Below are 18,305 nucleotides of genomic sequence, written 5' to 3' on the forward strand. Positions count from 1 at the left end.
CTTTTAAAGCTCAATCAATGAATTGTGTTCTGCAGGGTCATTTGTACCTTTATATAGTATAGGGCAGGGGAGCCCAAAAGGTAGATCGTGATCTACCAGTAGATCACATGACATGCCCCTAAAACATATATCATTTCAATAAAATAATATATAATTTGGCATCTGACACTTGAATTAAGGTGACTTGATTGATTGCCATAAAAAATGGCCTGTTAAACCACAACAGAATACTTTGTTTGTGTGTTGAGCACAGAGATCAGTAGCATTAGAAAGTTTGAAGTTATACAAAAACTAAAACTATCCCCCCCCCCCCCCCCTCTATTTCCCATTCCAAGTGTGTTTGTAAAGTTCTTTAAACTATTTTCTGCAATGAGATCATATTTTTTGGTGGGTAGATCTGGGCACTCCTGGTATAGGGTATGCGGCTATGCGCGTGACAGCCCATACATCCAAACAGAAAAGTCCTATCTGATTGACAGCCCATACATCCAAACAGAAAAGTCCTATCTGATTGACAGCCCATACATCCAAACAGAAAAGTCCTATCTGATTGACAGCCCATACATCGTGGCGACTGTGGCTCAGGAGGTAGAGCAGGTCGTCCAATGATCCATGGGTCGGCGGTTCGAATCCCGGCTCCTCCTGTCTACATGTCGAAGTGTCCTTGGGCAAGACACTGAACCCCAAATTGCTCCCGATGTGCTGGTTGGTACCTTGCATGGCTTCCGCCGCAATCGGTGTATGAATGGGTAAATGTAATGCACAATCTATTTAAAGCGCCTTGGATAAAGGCGCTATATAAATGCACCATTTACCATTTTTACCATTTACATCCAAACAGAAAAGTCCTATCTGATTGACAGCCCATACATCCAAACAGAAAAGTCCTATAATCTGATTGCATTAAACAATGTCAGTTAAACTCACTTTGCCACTCGATTTGCCATTTACTTTGTGCATGTGCAGTGGGTGGGTGAGTGAGTCTGTGAGTGAGTGAGTGAGTGAGTGAGTGAGTTCTTATTCACACAATGACAACCCATTTTCCAAAGGGAAATCGGTGGACTCTGGTTTTTCCTGCTTTCACCGCTCCCTAATGGTTGGTAGGTGTACTGCACCCCTGATTACATTATAACTCTATGAGACAATGACATATGGATATGGGGACCACCTGGAACCTCCTCAAGGACCCCTGGTGGTCCCCGGACCGCCGCTTGGAGAACCATGACTGTCCTGGCTAAAAACAGTATAAGAGAGTGGCGACACTATAGCGTTGACTCCCATTGTAACAATGGAATGAGGAAGTGCTCATTCTATCTCAATGGGATAGTTCCAGCAATAGGAGCAATGTGTGGAACTATAGCCCATAAGGCACCCGCTTTGTCTCAATGGGATAGTTCCAGCCATAGGAGCAATGTGTGGAACTATAGCCCATAAGGCACCCGCTTTGTCTCAATGGGATAGTTCCAGCCATAGGAGCAATGTGTGGAACTATAGCCCATAAGGCACCCGCTTTACGGCGAGATCAAAGCGTGTCGCTACTCTCCTACTCTACACTCTGGCTAGACCACGCCTCCTCCTCCTCCTCCTCCTCCTCCTCCAGAGAAACAACATGCAGTCTGGTGGTCCGCGGACCACTGGTTGAACACTAAACCAGGGGTCGGCAACCTTTTTGACATGAAGTGCCTTGTCATTTCACAGACTAAACGTTTTTGAATAAAATAAATAAAATAAAATAAAAGATCTCTCTCACACACTATTACTATAGTCTAGTAGCCAGCCCATCGAGTCCCATTGTGAACGCGGACATGTTGAGTACACCAAGGTTTTATGTTATAAATGTTTAGTATGGGCATGTAGAAACTGCCGGATGCTAACTTGCATACAGTATGTTGAGCAATTTTCACAATTGGCATAATATGTGACCATACTATTAACAACCTATAGAAGGCAAAATATTCAAAATGTCATCATGCTTTATGTAGCATGTGATGTGTCAAACTAGGGGGTTTTCATGATGCTGAATCCATTTTCCTTCTATAGGTTGTTAATGGTCACATATTATGCCAATTATGAAAATTGCTCAACATACTGTATGCAAGTTAGTATCCGGCAGTTTCTACATGCTGGGGACCCATACTAAACATTTATAACATAAAACCTTGGTGTACTCAACATGTCCGGATTCACTTTTTGGCTACTAGGCTATTATGCCAGTGACCACCCTCGGACCCTCCCCTGGGCCAATCTTGGCCCCCGTGCCTGAGGTTTGCTCCCCCTGCACTAAGCCCCTCCTCCTCCTCCTCCTCCAGAGAGGGGTCCGCGGACCACTGGTTGAACACTAAGCCCCGCCTCCTCCTCCTCCTCCTCCACACAGAGGATCCAACATGGCGCTGCCCATGGAGCTGAGATGTTGGGGAGCAGACTGGAGTCTGCCCTCCGTTCACCCCGAGAGCCTCACCGTCCTGGTAAATAAATACATACTGAATACTAACAACATACTAATAAACATATATATATATGTATATACACACCGTCTGCATGGGTGTGGACGCACGCGCCGTGCACGCACGGACCGTGCACAGTCTGCCTTTGGAACGACGTTATTTACAGTTTAAAAAAAATAATAACCTTCGTTTTTCTTTGGGAGTATTATTTCATTCAGGTTTATCATTTATATATAGCTGTTTATTTTAATATCTGGGCTAAAAGCTGCTATGATTGCGTCCCCGTTTTATTAGATGCATTGATGTTGACGCAAGAAAATACATATTTAATTTTGTTTTAAATATAATTGTGATTTCTCAGATAAAGGGTTGTTTAATTGTCACGAATCCTGAAATATGTAGTTGGCGGTTTTATGACAATAAACGTTATTGTCATGTAAATATATTGATTGTAAAGTATAATGATTTAATTGTGCCTGTTTCTTTTTTGGCATTGGAACAACATTGGAACTGAAATGCATCATTTTCCATTTCATGCTTTGTAAACATCTTACAGCCTCGGATCATTTAAGACTTGATCAAGTGTGACTTTTGCTTTTCATAGTTAGGAAAGTCAAAGTCATCAAATAAATCCTATGAGTATAAAAAAATCTAGAGTTGCAAATTGCGGCTATGATAGTCTTTGATCCGAGGCTGTGATAAATAAACCTGAATCCAATCCGGTACAATATTAATTTCACTTTTTAAAATGTAATCTAAACTTTTTCACGTCAGGGACCCCCCAAATTGACACTAATTATCCCGCGGACCCCCATTTGAAGAGATATACTAGGGACCCCCATAAGAGAAGATTTGTACGGCTCTAGCAGTGATTCTCAACCCGTTTAATTTCAAGGACCCCCAGTTTGACATGCATTAGGCTACGGACCCCCATTTAATGGCATTTCTATCTCTGGGACACCCAATTTATATTGTAAAATCAATGTTAATTTAAGAGTGTACAAATGGAACCAAATGGACCCGTTTGGACCATAAGTCACAACTGTATAATGTAAACAATTAATCCAGTTTTATTGACATTACCAGCATCAGTCTTGTTTTTGGCGGCACATTTTGATTTTAATTTTAGTCATAGTCTCTTGAACTGTTTTCATTTAGTTTTAGTCACATTTTAGTCACCTGGAATGTTTTAGTGTTTAGTATAGTTTAAATATCATACGATTTTAGTCGACTAAATCTACAGTTGATTTAGTCGACTCAAATGTATTTTGGCAGGCCTTGATGCCGTCATAATGGCTGATTTTACAATTGCTGAAAATAGCAGATCCACGCGTTGTGGGCTTGTAGATCGGCTATTTTCAGCATGCAAACCATGTGTAAAATGACTTATACTGGATCTCTCGTCCACTAGTCCCTTCCTAACATTTTAGTCTAGTTTTTATTTGTTGACAAAATTGTCAGTATATTTAGTCTTAGTTTTAGTCATCATAGCTTAGTTTTCGTCAGTGAAAAAAGGTAGTCGACGACAGCGGCCAAATACAGATAATTCTGGGGTTTTCTTGACATGAAAAAGGACATAGAAACATAGGGTGTTCAGAAAACTGTCAGGATTTAGAAGACATTTGTAGAATCGTCCTCAGGTCTAAATGGTTTAAGTTCACATGGGTGTGATTTTTATATTTTTCCATATAGCTGGCCCACCCCTACAGTATAATATGTATACCCCTCTTTAAAACCAAGTACCGCTCTTTATATCCTGTGTGTCAGATACAGTATGTCACATGGTGTCACTGCCATGTTATGTTACATACATTGTTCAAGGTCGGCTTTCTAACCTACTCATTGGCCTTGTGGTTAGAGCAGTGGTTCCCAGAGTGGGGTCCGGGGACCCCCAGGGGTCCTTGATGGAGTTCCAGGGGGTCCCCCCCAGCTAAATGATAGTTTGGAACCAAATGGACCCTTATGGGTCTGTAACTCTGACAGTGTACAAATGTACAAAATTAACATTGATTTTACAATATAAATTGGGGGTCTCAGAGATAGAAAATGCCATTAAATGGAGGTCTGTAGCCTAATGCATTTCAAACAGGGGGTCCTTGAAATTAAATGGGTCGAGAATCTCTGCTAGAGCCGTAAACATCTTATCTTATGGGGGTCCTTATATATGGGAGTCCGCATATATTTTCAAATGAGGGTCTGTGGGCTAATGAGTATAAATTTGGGGGTCCTTGACATGAAAAGGTTTGGGGACCACTGTTCTAGATTACATTCTGGTGCATTTGTCCTGAAATGACTGGGTTTGTGTTGATTGGTTGATTGATTGGACATTTTATTAACAGTTTGTAGGTACAGTTCAATGAAAGTAAAGGTGAACACAGAAACCGATAAGAGGATGAAACCAGCAAAAGCTTGTTTACATCACGCACAGCCCTCCATTTTCAATTCATCATTCAGAACATTTAAAGGCATGCAAAGAAATATACACTTCTATGCAAAAAACCCCAAAAGGAAATCATCATCACGGTTAGAAAAACAGGGTAAACATGTACAGTATAGAAACAATAGCGTTGGGGACTTAGACTTTTTTACGGAAGCCAGTTTTTTTTTATTGCAGCTGCCTGTATGTGCTCTTTGAGAGCGGTTTTGAAGGAGTCTACTCAGTCTAGGGATTCACATGTCTTAATGGCTATTGGTAGGGCGTTCTACAGAGAAATGAATTTAGTCCCTTGTTTGAGCCAAATCTGGATTGAACGTGGTTTGTTGAACTCCCTCTGGTGTTGTGATAATGAAGTATTTAGACAGGTACATGGTTATCTTAGTGAAGTATCTAGACAGGTACATGGGTATCTTAGTGAAGTATTTAGACAGGTACATGGGTATCTTAGTGAAGTATTTAGACAGGTACATGGGTATCTTAGTGAAGTATTTAGACAGGTACATGGGTATCTTAGTGAAGTATTTAGACAGGTACATGGGTATCTTAGTGAAGTATTTAGACAGGTACATGGGTATCTTAGTGAAGTATTTAGACAGGTACATGGTTATCTTAGTGAAGTATCTAGACAGGTACATGGGTATCTTAGTGAAGTATTTAGACAGGTACATGGGTATCTTAGTGAAGTATTTAGACAGGTACATGGGTATCTTAGTGAAGTATTTAGACAGGTACATGGGTATCTTAGTGAAGTATTTAGACAGGTACATGGGTATCTTAGTGAAGTATTTAGACAGGTACATGGGTATCTTAGTGAAGTATTTAGACAGGTACATGGGTATCTTAGTGAAGTATTTAGACAGGTACATGGGTATCTTAGTGAAGTATTTAGACAGGTACATGGGTATCTTAGTGAAGTATTTAGACAGGTACATGGGTATCTTAGTGAAGTATTTAGACAGGTACATGGGTATCTTAGTGAAGTATTTAGACAGGTACATGGGTATCTTAGTGAAGTATTTAGACAGGTACATGGGTATCTTAGTGAAGTATTTAGACAGGTACATGGGTATCTTAGTAGTGTATTTAGACGGGTACATGGGTATCTTAGTGAAGTATTTAGACAGGTACATGGGTATCTTAGTGAAGTATTTAGACAGGTACATGGGTATGTTAGTGGTGTATTTAGACAGGTACATGGGTATGTTAGTGGTGTATTTAGACAGGTACATGGGTATCTTAGTGAAGTATTTAGACAGGTACATGGGTATCTTAGTGAAGTATTTAGACAGGTACATGGGTATCTTAGTGGTGTATTTAGACAGGTACATGGGTATCTTAGTGAAGTATTTAGACAGGTACATGGGTATCTTAGTGGTGTATTTAGACGGGTACATGGGTATCTTAGTGAAGTATTTAGACGGGTACATGGGTATGTTAGTGGTGTATTTAGACAGGTACATGGGTATCTTAGTGAAGTATTTAGACAGGTACATGGGTATCTTAGTGGTGTATTTAGACAGGTACATGGGTATCTTAGTGAAGTATTTAGACAGGTACATGGGTATGTTAGTGGTGTATTTAGACAGGTACATGGGTATGTTAGTGGTGTATTTAGACAGGTACATGGGTATCTTAGTGGTGTATTTAGACAGGTACATGGGTATGTTAGTGGTGTAGCGAATCTGAACACAGTGGGCGATCGTAGCGGACGTCATATCTGTCATGGTTGCAGGATTTAGAAACGTTGAAGCTCCCGTCGCTGTAGCTTATTCTCGTGGTCGTTACGTAGGTTTTAGTGGTCGATTTACAAGCGCCGCTGATGGTCTTAGTGGTCGTCTTAGTGGTAGATTTAGAGATGTAGCCTTGTCGTTGTAGGTTTAGAGATGTAGCCTTGTCGTTGTAGGTTTAGAGATGTAGCCTTGTCGTTGTAGGTTTAGAGATGTAGCCTTGTCTTAGTGGTAGATTTAGAGATGTAGCCTTGTCGTTGTAGGTTTAGAGATGTAGCCTTGTCTTAGTGGTAGATTTAGAGATGTAGCCTTGTCGTTGTAGGTTTAGAGATGTAGCCTTGTCTTAGTGGTAGATTTAGAGATGTAGCCTTGTCGTTGTAGGTTTAGAGATGTAGCCTTGTCTTAGTGGTAGATTTAGAGATGTAGCCTTGTCGTTGTAGGTTTAGAGATGTAGCCTTGTCGTTGTAGGTTTAGAGATGTAGCCTTGTCGTTGTAGGTTTAGAGATGTAGCCTTGTCGTTGTAGGTTTAGAGATGTAGCCTTGTCGTTGTAGGTTTAGAGATGTAGCCTTGTCGTTGTAGGTTTAGAGATGTAGCCTTGTCGTTGTAGGTTTAGAGATGTAGCCTTGTCGTTGTAGGTTTAGAGATGTAGCCTTGTCGTTGTAGGTTTCCGTGGTCGTTTTAGAAACGTAGCTGCTCACGTGGCTGTCTGTTTTGGTGGTTGTTTCGTCGGTTTCAGCGGTCGTGTCGGAGCCGTAGATGCTTTCGTCGCTGACGTTTTGTCGGTTTTAGCGCTGGTGTAAGAACCACAGCCGCTCTCTTTGCTGTGGGTTTTAGCGGTCGTTTCCTAGGTTTTAGCGGTCGTTTCCTAGGTTTTAGCGGTCGTTTCCTAGGTTTTAGTGGCCGTTTCGTAGCTGGTGTCAGAACCGTAGACGCTCTCCTCCGTGTAGCACACGTACAGGAAGTAGTCATCGTCGTGGTGCTCCTGGTACAGCGCCCCCATGCTGCAGGAAGCCGTCGGGATGACCTCGCCGTTGACCAATAGGAAGAGGGTGTCCTCGGACCGCAGCGCCACCTTGCTGCGGATCAGGAATTGGAACTGTCCCGCCGTGATGTCCGACGGCACCAGTAACTTGTAGCGGTCCAGGGGCGGGGCCGAGGCTCCGCGGGCGCCGGGCGCTCGCTCCACGATCACCGGGACCTTGTCGGGGTAGCGCCTCCGCACGCGCTCGCCCTCCGAGCGCCGCTGCTCCAGCGGGAACTGATGCTTGTATTGGAAGTCCATTTGGTTTGTTGGTAGAGAGAGAGAGGGGCGTGTTTAGCTCTGGATACGTTATCGATAAGCTCTGACGGAAAGTTTAGCTCCCTCCTGCTTTTATGCCCCGTTGATGACATCATCACCGTGTCAGCGTGATGTCAGCGTGATGTCAGCCGTGACCAAAGCCTCCCAGGCTACTCCATATATGGGCACAAAATGGGGCATGCCCAAATATGGGCATAAACTGATGACATCAGGATGTCCATATATGGGCATGCCCCATATATATGGGCACAAAATGGGGCATGCCCAAATATGGGCATAAACTGATGACATCAGGATGTCCATATATGAGCGTAAAGGGGATAGTGACAGACACAGAGATCTCCATATAAGGACATATTAGTTGAGCTTGTTGTTATTCATGTATTTGATGGTATCATTTTAATGTTGTTTTATGCCTTTCCTTTTTTTCCTCTATTGCTCTGTAAAAAGCAGTTTTGAAGGAGTCTAGGGATTCACACGTCTTAGTGGTCGTTGGAACGGCACATTTTAGTGGCGTGGGAGAGGGGGCGGGGCCTCTCCCAGGGACTTGGTAAAGCGAACCAAATATGCAAACAAATGACACGTGGACATGTTAAAGGACCACTTTTCAACATCTCTTCATATAATTGGTCCTCACTAATGTTCATGATAAAACACAACCATTTTGTTCTACTCGGTCTGTGTCTCATAGGAGGGCTGTGGGCAGTTCAGACACATGTCCACCAGTGACATCATCGTTAGGCAGATTTTTTTTAAAACAAGATTTGTTTTAAAATATATTTAGATTTTTATTATCGTGAGAACGATGGCTTCCATTTTTGCATTGCAACTTTTCCTGCCTGCCTGCAGTTTCTATTAGCTTGAATTCCCCATCGATGATGTCACTGGTTGACGGGTTTCTGAACTGCCCACAGCCCTCCAATGAGACACAGACTGATTTCTGAACTGCCCACAGCCCTCCTATGATACACAGACTGGTTTCTGAACTGCCCACAGCCCTCTTATGAGAAACAGACTGGTTTCTGAACTGCCCACAGCCCTCCTATGAGACACAGACTGGTTTCTGAACTGCCCACAGCCCTCCTATGAGAAACAGACTGGTTTCTGAACTGCCCACAGCCCTCCTATGAGACACAGACTGAGTAGAAATAAATTGTGGTATTTTATCATGAACATTAGTGAGGACCAATTATAGGAAGAGGAGTTGAAAAGTGGTGAAGTGGTCCTTTAAGTGAACCAAATGGTCATTTTTACGAGGGAAAAAGAACATGAGGGGAAACCAAACCACTGTCTACAATTTTGTGGGCACAACCTTCAGTCACACAGAGAGAGAACAACAGAGTCACACAGAGAGAGAACAACAGAGTCACACAGAGAGAGAACAGCCTTCAGTCACACAGAGAGAGAACAACAGAGTCACACAGAGAGAGAACAGCCTTCAGTCACACAGAGAGAGAACAACAGAGTCACACAGAGAGAGAACAGCCTTCAGTCACACAGAGAGAGAACAGCCTTCAGTCACACAGAGAGAGAACAGCCTTCAGTCACACAGAGAGAGAAGAGCCTTCAGTCACACAGAGAGAGAACAGCCTTCAGTCACACAGAGAGAGAACAACCTTCAGTCACACAGAGAGAGAACAGCCTTCAGTCACACAGAGAGAGAAGAGCCTTCAGTCACACAGAGAGAGAACAGCCTTCAGTCACACAGAGAGAGAAGAGCCTTCAGTCACACAGAGAGAGAACAGCCTTCAGTCACACAGAGAGAGAACAACCTTCAGTCACACAGAGAGAGAACAACCTTCAGTCACACAGAGAGAGAACAACAGAGTCACACAGAGAGAGAACAGCCTTCAGTCACACAGAGAGAGAAGAGCCTTCAGTCACACAGAGAGAGAAGAGCCTTCAGTCACACAGAGAGAGAAGAGCCTTCAGTCACACAGAGAGAGAGAGAACAGCCTTCAGTCACACAGAGAGAGAAGAGAACAGCCTTCAGTCACACAGAGAGAGAACAGCCTTCAGTCACACAGAGAGAGAACAGCCTTCAGTCACACAGAGAGAGAAGAGCCTTCAGTCACACAGAGAGAGAGAGAACAGCCTTCAGTCACACAGAGAGAGAAGAGCCTTCAGTCACACAGAGAGAGAGAGAACAGCCTTCAGTCACACAGAGAGAGAAGAGCCTTCAGTCACACAGAGAGAGAACAGCCTTCAGTCACACAGAGAGAGAACAGCCTTCAGTCACACAGAGAGAGAACAGCCTTCAGTCACACAGAGAGAGAAGAGAACAGCCTTCAGTCACACAGAGAGAGAAGAGCCTTCAGTCACACAGAGAGAGAAGAGCCTTCAGTCACACAGAGAGAGAAGAGCCTTCAGTCACACAGAGAGAGAACAGCCTTCAGTCACACAGAGAGAGAACAGCCTTCAGTCACACAGAGAGAGAACAGCCTTCAGTCACACAGAGAGAGAACAGCCTTCAGTCACACAGAGAGAGAACAGCCTTCAGTCACACAGAGAGAGAACAGCCTTCAGTCACACAGAGAGAGAACAGCCTTCAGTCACACAGAGAGAGAAGAGAACAGCCTTCAGTCACACAGAGAGAGAACAGCCTTCAGTCACACAGAGAGAGAACAGCCTTCAGTCACACAGAGAGAGAACAGCCTTCAGTCACACAGAGAGAGAAGAGAACAGCCTTCAGTCACACAGAGAGAGAACAGCCTTCAGTCACACAGAGAGAGAACAGCCTTCAGTCACACAGAGAGAGAACAGCCTTCAGTCACACAGAGAGAGAAGAGAACAGCCTTCAGTCACACAGAGAGAGAACAGCCTTCAGTCACACAGAGAGAGAACAGCCTTCAGTCACACAGAGAGAGAACAGCCTTCAGTCACACAGAGAGAGAACAGCCTTCAGTCACACAGAGAGAGAAGAGAACAGCCTTCAGTCACACAGAGAGAGAACAGCCTTCAGTCACACAGAGAGAGAACAGCCTTCAGTCACACAGAGAGAGAACAGCCTTCAGTCACACAGAGAGAGAACAGCCTTCAGTCACACAGAGAGAGAACAGCCTTCAGTCACACAGAGAGAGAACAGCCTTCAGTCACACAGACAGAGAACAGCCTTCAGTCACACAGAGAGAGAACAGCCTTCAGTCACACAGAGAGAGAACAGCCTTCAGTCACACAGACAGAGAACAGCCTTCAGTCACACAGAGAGAGAACAGCCTTCAGTCACACAGAGAGAGAACAGCCTTCAGTCACACAGAGAGAGAACAGCCTTCAGTCACACAGAGAGAGAACAGCCTTCAGTCACACAGAGAGAGAACAGCCTTCAGTCACACAGAGAGAGAACAGCCTTCAGTCACACAGAGAGAGAACAGCCTTCAGTCACACAGAGAGAGAACAGCCTTCAGTCACACAGAGAGAGAACAGCCTTCAGTCACACAGAGAGAGAACAGCCTTCAGTCACACAGAGAGAGAACAGCCTTCAGTCACACAGAGAGAGAACAGCCTTCAGTCACACAGAGAGAGAACAGCCTTCAGTCACACAGAGAGAGAAGAGAAGAGCCTTCAGTCACACAGAGAGAGAACAGCCTTCAGTCACACAGAGAGAGAACAGCCTTCAGTCACACAGAGAGAGAACAGCCTTCAGTCACACAGAGAGAGAACAGCCTTCAGTCACACAGAGAGAGAACAGCCTTCAGTCACACAGAGAGAGAACAGCCTTCAGTCACACAGAGAGAGAACAGCCTTCAGTCACACAGAGAGAGAACAGCCTTCAGTCACACAGAGAGAGAACAGCCTTCAGTCACACAGAGAGAGAAGAGAACAGCCTTCAGTCACACAGAGAGAGAACAGCCTTCAGTCACACAGAGAGAGAACAGCCTTCAGTCACACAGAGAGAGAACAGCCTTCAGTCACACAGAGAGAGAACAGCCTTCAGTCACACAGAGAGAGAACAGCCTTCAGTCACACAGAGAGAGAACAGCCTTCAGTCACACAGAGAGAGAACAGCCTTCAGTCACACAGAGAGAGAACAGCCTTCAGTCACACAGAGAGAGAAGAGCCTTCAGTCACACAGAGAGAGAACAGCCTTCAGTCACACAGAGAGAGAAGAGAACAGCCTTCAGTCACACAGAGAGAGAGAGAACAGCCTTCAGTCACACAGAGAGAGAAGAGAACAGCCTTCAGTCACACAGAGAGAGAACAGCCTTCAGTCACACAGAGAGAACAGCCTTCAGTCACACAGAGAGAGAAGAGAACAGCCTTCAGTCACACAGAGAGAGAAGAGAACAGCCTTCAGTCACACAGAGAGAGAACAGCCTTCAGTCACACAGAGAGAACAGCCTTCAGTCACACAGAGAGAGAAGAGAACAGCCTTCAGTCACACAGAGAGAACAGCCTTCAGTCACACAGAGAGAACAGCCTTCAGTCACACAGAGAGAACAGCCTTCAGTCACACAGAGAGAGAAGAGAACAGCCTTCAGTCACACAGAGAGAGAAGAGCCTTCAGTCACACAGAGAGAGAAGAGCCTTCAGTCACACAGAGAGAGAACAGCCTTCAGTCACACAGAGAGAGAACAGCCTTCAGTCACACAGAGAGAGAACAGCCTTCAGTCACACAGAGAGAGAACAGCCTTCAGTCACACAGAGAGAGAACAGCCTTCAGTCACACAGAGAGAGAACAGCCTTCAGTCACACAGAGAGAGAAGAGCCTTCAGTCACACAGAGAGAGAACAGCCTTCAGTCACACAGAGAGAGAAGAGAACAGCCTTCAGTCACACAGAGAGAGAACAGCCTTCAGTCACACAGAGAGAGAACAGCCTTCAGTCACACAGAGAGAGAAGAGAACAGCCTTCAGTCACACAGAGAGAGAACAGCCTTCAGTCACACAGAGAGAGAACAGCCTTCAGTCACACAGAGAGAGAAGAGAACAGCCTTCAGTCACACAGAGAGAGAACAGCCTTCAGTCACACAGAGAGAGAAGAGAACAGCCTTCAGTCACACAGAGAGAGAACAGCCTTCAGTCACACAGAGAGAGAAGAGAACAGCCTTCAGTCACACAGAGAGAGAACAGCCTTCAGTCACACAGAGAGAGAACAGCCTTCAGTCACACAGAGAGAGAACAGCCTTCAGTCACACAGAGAGAGAACAGCCTTCAGTCACACAGAGAGAGAAGAGCCTTCAGTCACACAGAGAGAGAAGAGCCTTCAGTCACACAGAGAGAGAAGAGAACAGCCTTCAGTCACACAGAGAGAGAACAGCCTTCAGTCACACAGAGAGAGAACAGCCTTCAGTCACACAGAGAGAGAACAGCCTTCAGTCACACCGAGAGAGAAGAGAACAGCCTTCAGTCACACAGAGAGAGAACAGCCTTCAGTCACACAGAGAGAGAACAGCCTTCAGTCACACAGAGAGAGAACAGCCTTCAGTCACACAGAGAGAGAACAGCCTTCAGTCACACAGAGAGAGAAGAGAACAGCCTTCAGTCACACAGAGAGAGAACAGCCTTCAGTCACACAGAGAGAGAAGAGAACAGCCTTCAGTCACACAGAGAGAGAACAGCCTTCAGTCACACAGAGAGAGAACAGCCTTCAGTCACACAGAGAGAGAAGAGAACAGCCTTCAGTCACACAGAGAGAGAACAGCCTTCAGTCACACAGAGAGAGAACAGCCTTCAGTCACACAGAGAGAGAACAGCCTTCAGTCACACAGAGAGAGAACAGCCTTCAGTCACACAGAGAGAGAACAGCCTTCAGTCACACAGAGAGAGAACAGCCTTCAGTCACACAGAGAGAGAACAGCCTTCAGTCACACAGAGAGAGAACAGCCTTCAGTCACACAGAGAGAGAACAGCCTTCAGTCACACAGAGAGAGAACAGCCTTCAGTCACACAGAGAGAGAACAGCCTTCAGTCACACAGAGAGAGAACAGCCTTCAGTCACACAGAGAGAGAACAGCCTTCAGTCACACAGAGAGAGAACAGCCTTCAGTCACACAGAGAGAGAACAGCCTTCAGTCACACAGAGAGAGAAGAGAACAACCTTCAGTCACACAGAGAGAGAACAGCCTTCAGTCACACAGAGAGAGAAGAGAACAGCCTTCAGTCACACAGAGAGAGAAGAGAACAGCCTTCAGTCACACAGAGAGAGAACAGCCTTCAGTCACACAGAGAGAGAACAGCCTTCAGTCACACAGAGAGAGAACAGCCTTCAGTCACACAGAGAGAGAACAGCCTTCAGTCACACAGAGAGAGAACAGCCTTCAGTCACACAGAGAGAGAACAGCCTTCAGTCACACAGAGAGAGAACAGCCTTCAGTCACACAGAGAGAGAACAGCCTTCAGTCACACAGAGAGAGAACAGCCTTCAGTCACACAGAGAGAGAACAGCCTTCAGTCACACAGAGAGAGAACAGCCTTCAGTCACACAGAGAGAGAACAGCCTTCAGTCACACAGAGAGAGAACAGCCTTCAGTCACACAGAGAGAGAACAGCCTTCAGTCACACAGAGAGAGAACAGCCTTCAGTCACACAGAGAGAGAACAGCCTTCAGTCACACAGAGAGAGAACAGCCTTCAGTCACACAGAGAGAGAACAGCCTTCAGTCACACAGAGAGAGAACAGCCTTCAGTCACACAGAGAGAGAACAGCCTTCAGTCACACAGAGAGAGAACAGCCTTCAGTCACACAGAGAGAGAACAGCCTTCAGTCACACAGAGAGAGAACAGCCTTCAGTCACACAGAGAGAGAAGAGCCTTCAGTCACACAGAGAGAGAAGAGCCTTCAGTCACACAGAGAGAGAACAGCCTTCAGTCACACAGAGAGAGAAGAGAACAGCCTTCAGTCACACAGAGAGAGAACAGCCTTCAGTCACACAGAGAGAGAACAGCCTTCAGTCACACAGAGAGAGAAGAGAACAGCCTTCAGTCACACAGAGAGAGAACAGCCTTCAGTCACACAGAGAGAGAAGAGAACAGCCTTCAGTCACACAGAGAGAGAACAGCCTTCAGTCACACAGAGAGAGAAGAGAACAGCCTTCAGTCACACAGAGAGAGAACAGCCTTCAGTCACACAGAGAGAGAACAGCCTTCAGTCACACAGAGAGAGAACAGCCTTCAGTCACACAGAGAGAGAACAGCCTTCAGTCACACAGAGAGAGAAGAGCCTTCAGTCACACAGAGAGAGAAGAGCCTTCAGTCACACAGAGAGAGAAGAGAACAGCCTTCAGTCACACAGAGAGAGAACAGCCTTCAGTCACACAGAGAGAGAACAGCCTTCAGTCACACAGAGAGAGAACAGCCTTCAGTCACACCGAGAGAGAAGAGAACAGCCTTCAGTCACACAGAGAGAGAACAGCCTTCAGTCACACAGAGAGAGAACAGCCTTCAGTCACACAGAGAGAGAACAGCCTTCAGTCACACAGAGAGAGAACAGCCTTCAGTCACACAGAGAGAGAAGAGAACAGCCTTCAGTCACACAGAGAGAGAACAGCCTTCAGTCACACAGAGAGAGAAGAGAACAGCCTTCAGTCACACAGAGAGAGAACAGCCTTCAGTCACACAGAGAGAGAACAGCCTTCAGTCACACAGAGAGAGAAGAGAACAGCCTTCAGTCACACAGAGAGAGAACAGCCTTCAGTCACACAGAGAGAGAACAGCCTTCAGTCACACAGAGAGAGAACAGCCTTCAGTCACACAGAGAGAGAACAGCCTTCAGTCACACAGAGAGAGAACAGCCTTCAGTCACACAGAGAGAGAACAGCCTTCAGTCACACAGAGAGAGAACAGCCTTCAGTCACACAGAGAGAGAACAGCCTTCAGTCACACAGAGAGAGAACAGCCTTCAGTCACACAGAGAGAGAACAGCCTTCAGTCACACAGAGAGAGAACAGCCTTCAGTCACACAGAGAGAGAACAGCCTTCAGTCACACAGAGAGAGAACAGCCTTCAGTCACACAGAGAGAGAACAGCCTTCAGTCACACAGAGAGAGAACAGCCTTCAGTCACACAGAGAGAGAACAGCCTTCAGTCACACAGAGAGAGAAGAGAACAACCTTCAGTCACACAGAGAGAGAACAGCCTTCAGTCACACAGAGAGAGAAGAGAACAGCCTTCAGTCACACAGAGAGAGAAGAGAACAGCCTTCAGTCACACAGAGAGAGAACAGCCTTCAGTCACACAGAGAGAGAACAGCCTTCAGTCACACAGAGAGAGAACAGCCTTCAGTCACACAGAGAGAGAACAGCCTTCAGTCACACAGAGAGAGAACAGCCTTCAGTCACACAGAGAGAGAACAGCCTTCAGTCACACAGAGAGAGAACAGCCTTCAGTCACACAGAGAGAGAACAGCCTTCAGTCACACAGAGAGAGAACAGCCTTCAGTCACACAGAGAGAGAACAGCCTTCAGTCACACAGAGAGAGAACAGCCTTCAGTCACACAGAGAGAGAACAGCCTTCAGTCACACAGAGAGAGAACAGCCTTCAGTCACACAGAGAGAGAACAGCCTTCAGTCACACAGAGAGAGAACAGCCTTCAGTCACACAGAGAGAGAACAGCCTTCAGTCACACAGAGAGAGAACAGCCTTCAGTCACACAGAGAGAGAACAGCCTTCAGTCACACAGAGAGAGAACAGCCTTCAGTCACACAGAGAGAGAACAGCCTTCAGTCACACAGAGAGAGAACAGCCTTCAGTCACACAGAGAGAGAACAGCCTTCAGTCACACAGAGAGAGAAGAGCCTTCAGTCACACAGAGAGAGAAGAGCCTTCAGTCACACAGAGAGAGAACAGCCTTCAGTCACACAGAGAGAGAAGAGAACAGCCTTCAGTCACACAGAGAGAGAAGAGAACAGCCTTCAGTCACACAGAGAGAGAAGAGAACAGCCTTCAGTCACACAGAGAGAGAAGAGAACAGCCTTCAGTCACACAGAGAGAGAAGAGAACAGCCTTCAGTCACACAGAGAGAGAACAGCCTTCAGTCACACAGAGAGAGAACAGCCTTCAGTCACACAGAGAGAGAACAGCCTTCAGTCACACAGAGAGAGAACAGCCTTCAGTCACACAGAGAGAGAACAGCCTTCAGTCACACAGAGAGAGAACAGCCTTCAGTCACACAGAGAGAGAACAGCCTTCAGTCACACAGAGAGAGAACAGCCTTCAGTCACACAGAGAGAGAACAGCCTTCAGTCACACAGAGAGAGAACAGCCTTCAGTCACACAGAGAGAGAACAGCCTTCAGTCACACAGAGAGAGAACAGCCTTCAGTCACACAGAGAGAGAACAGCCTTCAGTCACACAGAGAGAGAAGAGCCTTCAGTCACACAGAGAGAGAACAGCCTTCAGTCACACAGAGAGAGAACAGCCTTCAGTCACACAGAGAGAGAACAGCCTTCAGTCACACAGAGAGAGAACAGCCTTCAGTCACACAGAGAGAGAAGAGCCTTCAGTCACACAGAGAGAGAAGAGCCTTCAGTCACACAGAGAGAGAAGAGCCTTCAGTCACACAGAGAGAGAAGAGAACAGCCTTCAGTCACACAGAGAGAGAAGAGAACAGCCTTCAGTCACACAGAGAGAGAAGAGAACAGCCTTCAGTCACACAGAGAGAGAAGAGAACAGCCTTCAGTCACACAGAGAGAGAAGAGAACAGCCTTCAGTCACACAGAGAGAGAAGAGAACAGCCTTCAGTCACACAGAGAGAGAACAGCCTTCAGTCACACAGAGAGAGAACAGCCTTCAGTCACACAGAGAGAGAACAGCCTTCAGTCACACAGAGAGAGAACAGCCTTCAGTCACACAGAGAGAGAACAGCCTTCAGTCACACAGAGAGAGAACAGCCTTCAGTCACACAGAGAGAGAACAGCCTTCAGTCACACAGAGAGAGAACAGCCTTCAGTCACACAGAGAGAGAACAGCCTTCAGTCACACAGAGAGAGAACAGCCTTCAGTCACACAGAGAGAGAACAGCCTTCAGTCACACAGAGAGAGAACAGCCTTCAGTCACACAGAGAGAGAACAGCCTTCAGTCACACAGAGAGAGAACAGCCTTCAGTCACACAGAGAGAGAAGAGCCTTCAGTCACACAGAGAGAGAACATCCTTCAGTCACACAGAGAGAGAACAGCCTTCAGTCACACAGAGAGAGAACAGCCTTCAGTCACACAGAGAGAGAAGAGCCTTCAGTCACACAGAGAGATAACAGCCTTCAGTCACACAGAGAGAGAACAGCCTTCAGTCACACAGAGAGAGAACAGCCTTCAGTCACACAGAGAGAGAAGAGAACAGCCTTCAGTCACACAGAGAGAGAAGAGAACAGCCTTCAGTCACACAGAGAGAGAAGAGAACAGCCTTCAGTCACACAGAGAGAGAAGAGAACAGCCTTCAGTCACACAGAGAGAGAAGAGAACAG

General features: G+C 46.0%; 2 protein-coding genes across 4 annotated transcripts in view; one reads left to right on the top strand and one right to left on the bottom strand.

Moving 5' to 3' along the window:
- Nucleotides 1-2,375: 2,375 nt before the first annotated feature.
- mtx3 (metaxin 3) overlaps nt 2,376-18,305 on the top strand; it is a 39,267-nt gene continuing 23,337 nt past the window's right edge. For 2 of the 3 annotated variants that reach the window (XM_079515723.1, XM_079515724.1), the window contains exon 1: nt 2,382-2,465. In XM_079515723.1, the coding sequence (XP_079371849.1) occupies nt 2,385-2,465 (81 nt within the window). In that variant the 5' untranslated portion in view covers nt 2,382-2,384. Of the gene's footprint in view, nt 2,466-18,305 lie in introns of all 3 variants that reach the window. The other variant, XM_079515725.1, reaches the window with a different exon arrangement.
- Nucleotides 7,496-7,891, bottom strand: LOC306933246 (gamma-aminobutyric acid receptor-associated protein-like; the record flags this gene model as incomplete). The annotated part of the gene is made up of 1 exon (XM_079515386.1): nt 7,496-7,891. One exon carries the CDS (start codon nt 7,889-7,891, stop codon nt 7,496-7,498), a length of 396 nt encoding a protein of 131 aa, XP_079371512.1.

This window comes from Electrona antarctica (genome assembly GCF_951216825.1).
Source record: "Electrona antarctica genome assembly, chromosome: 12".
NCBI classification, from domain to species: Eukaryota; Metazoa; Chordata; class Actinopteri; order Myctophiformes; family Myctophidae; genus Electrona; species Electrona antarctica.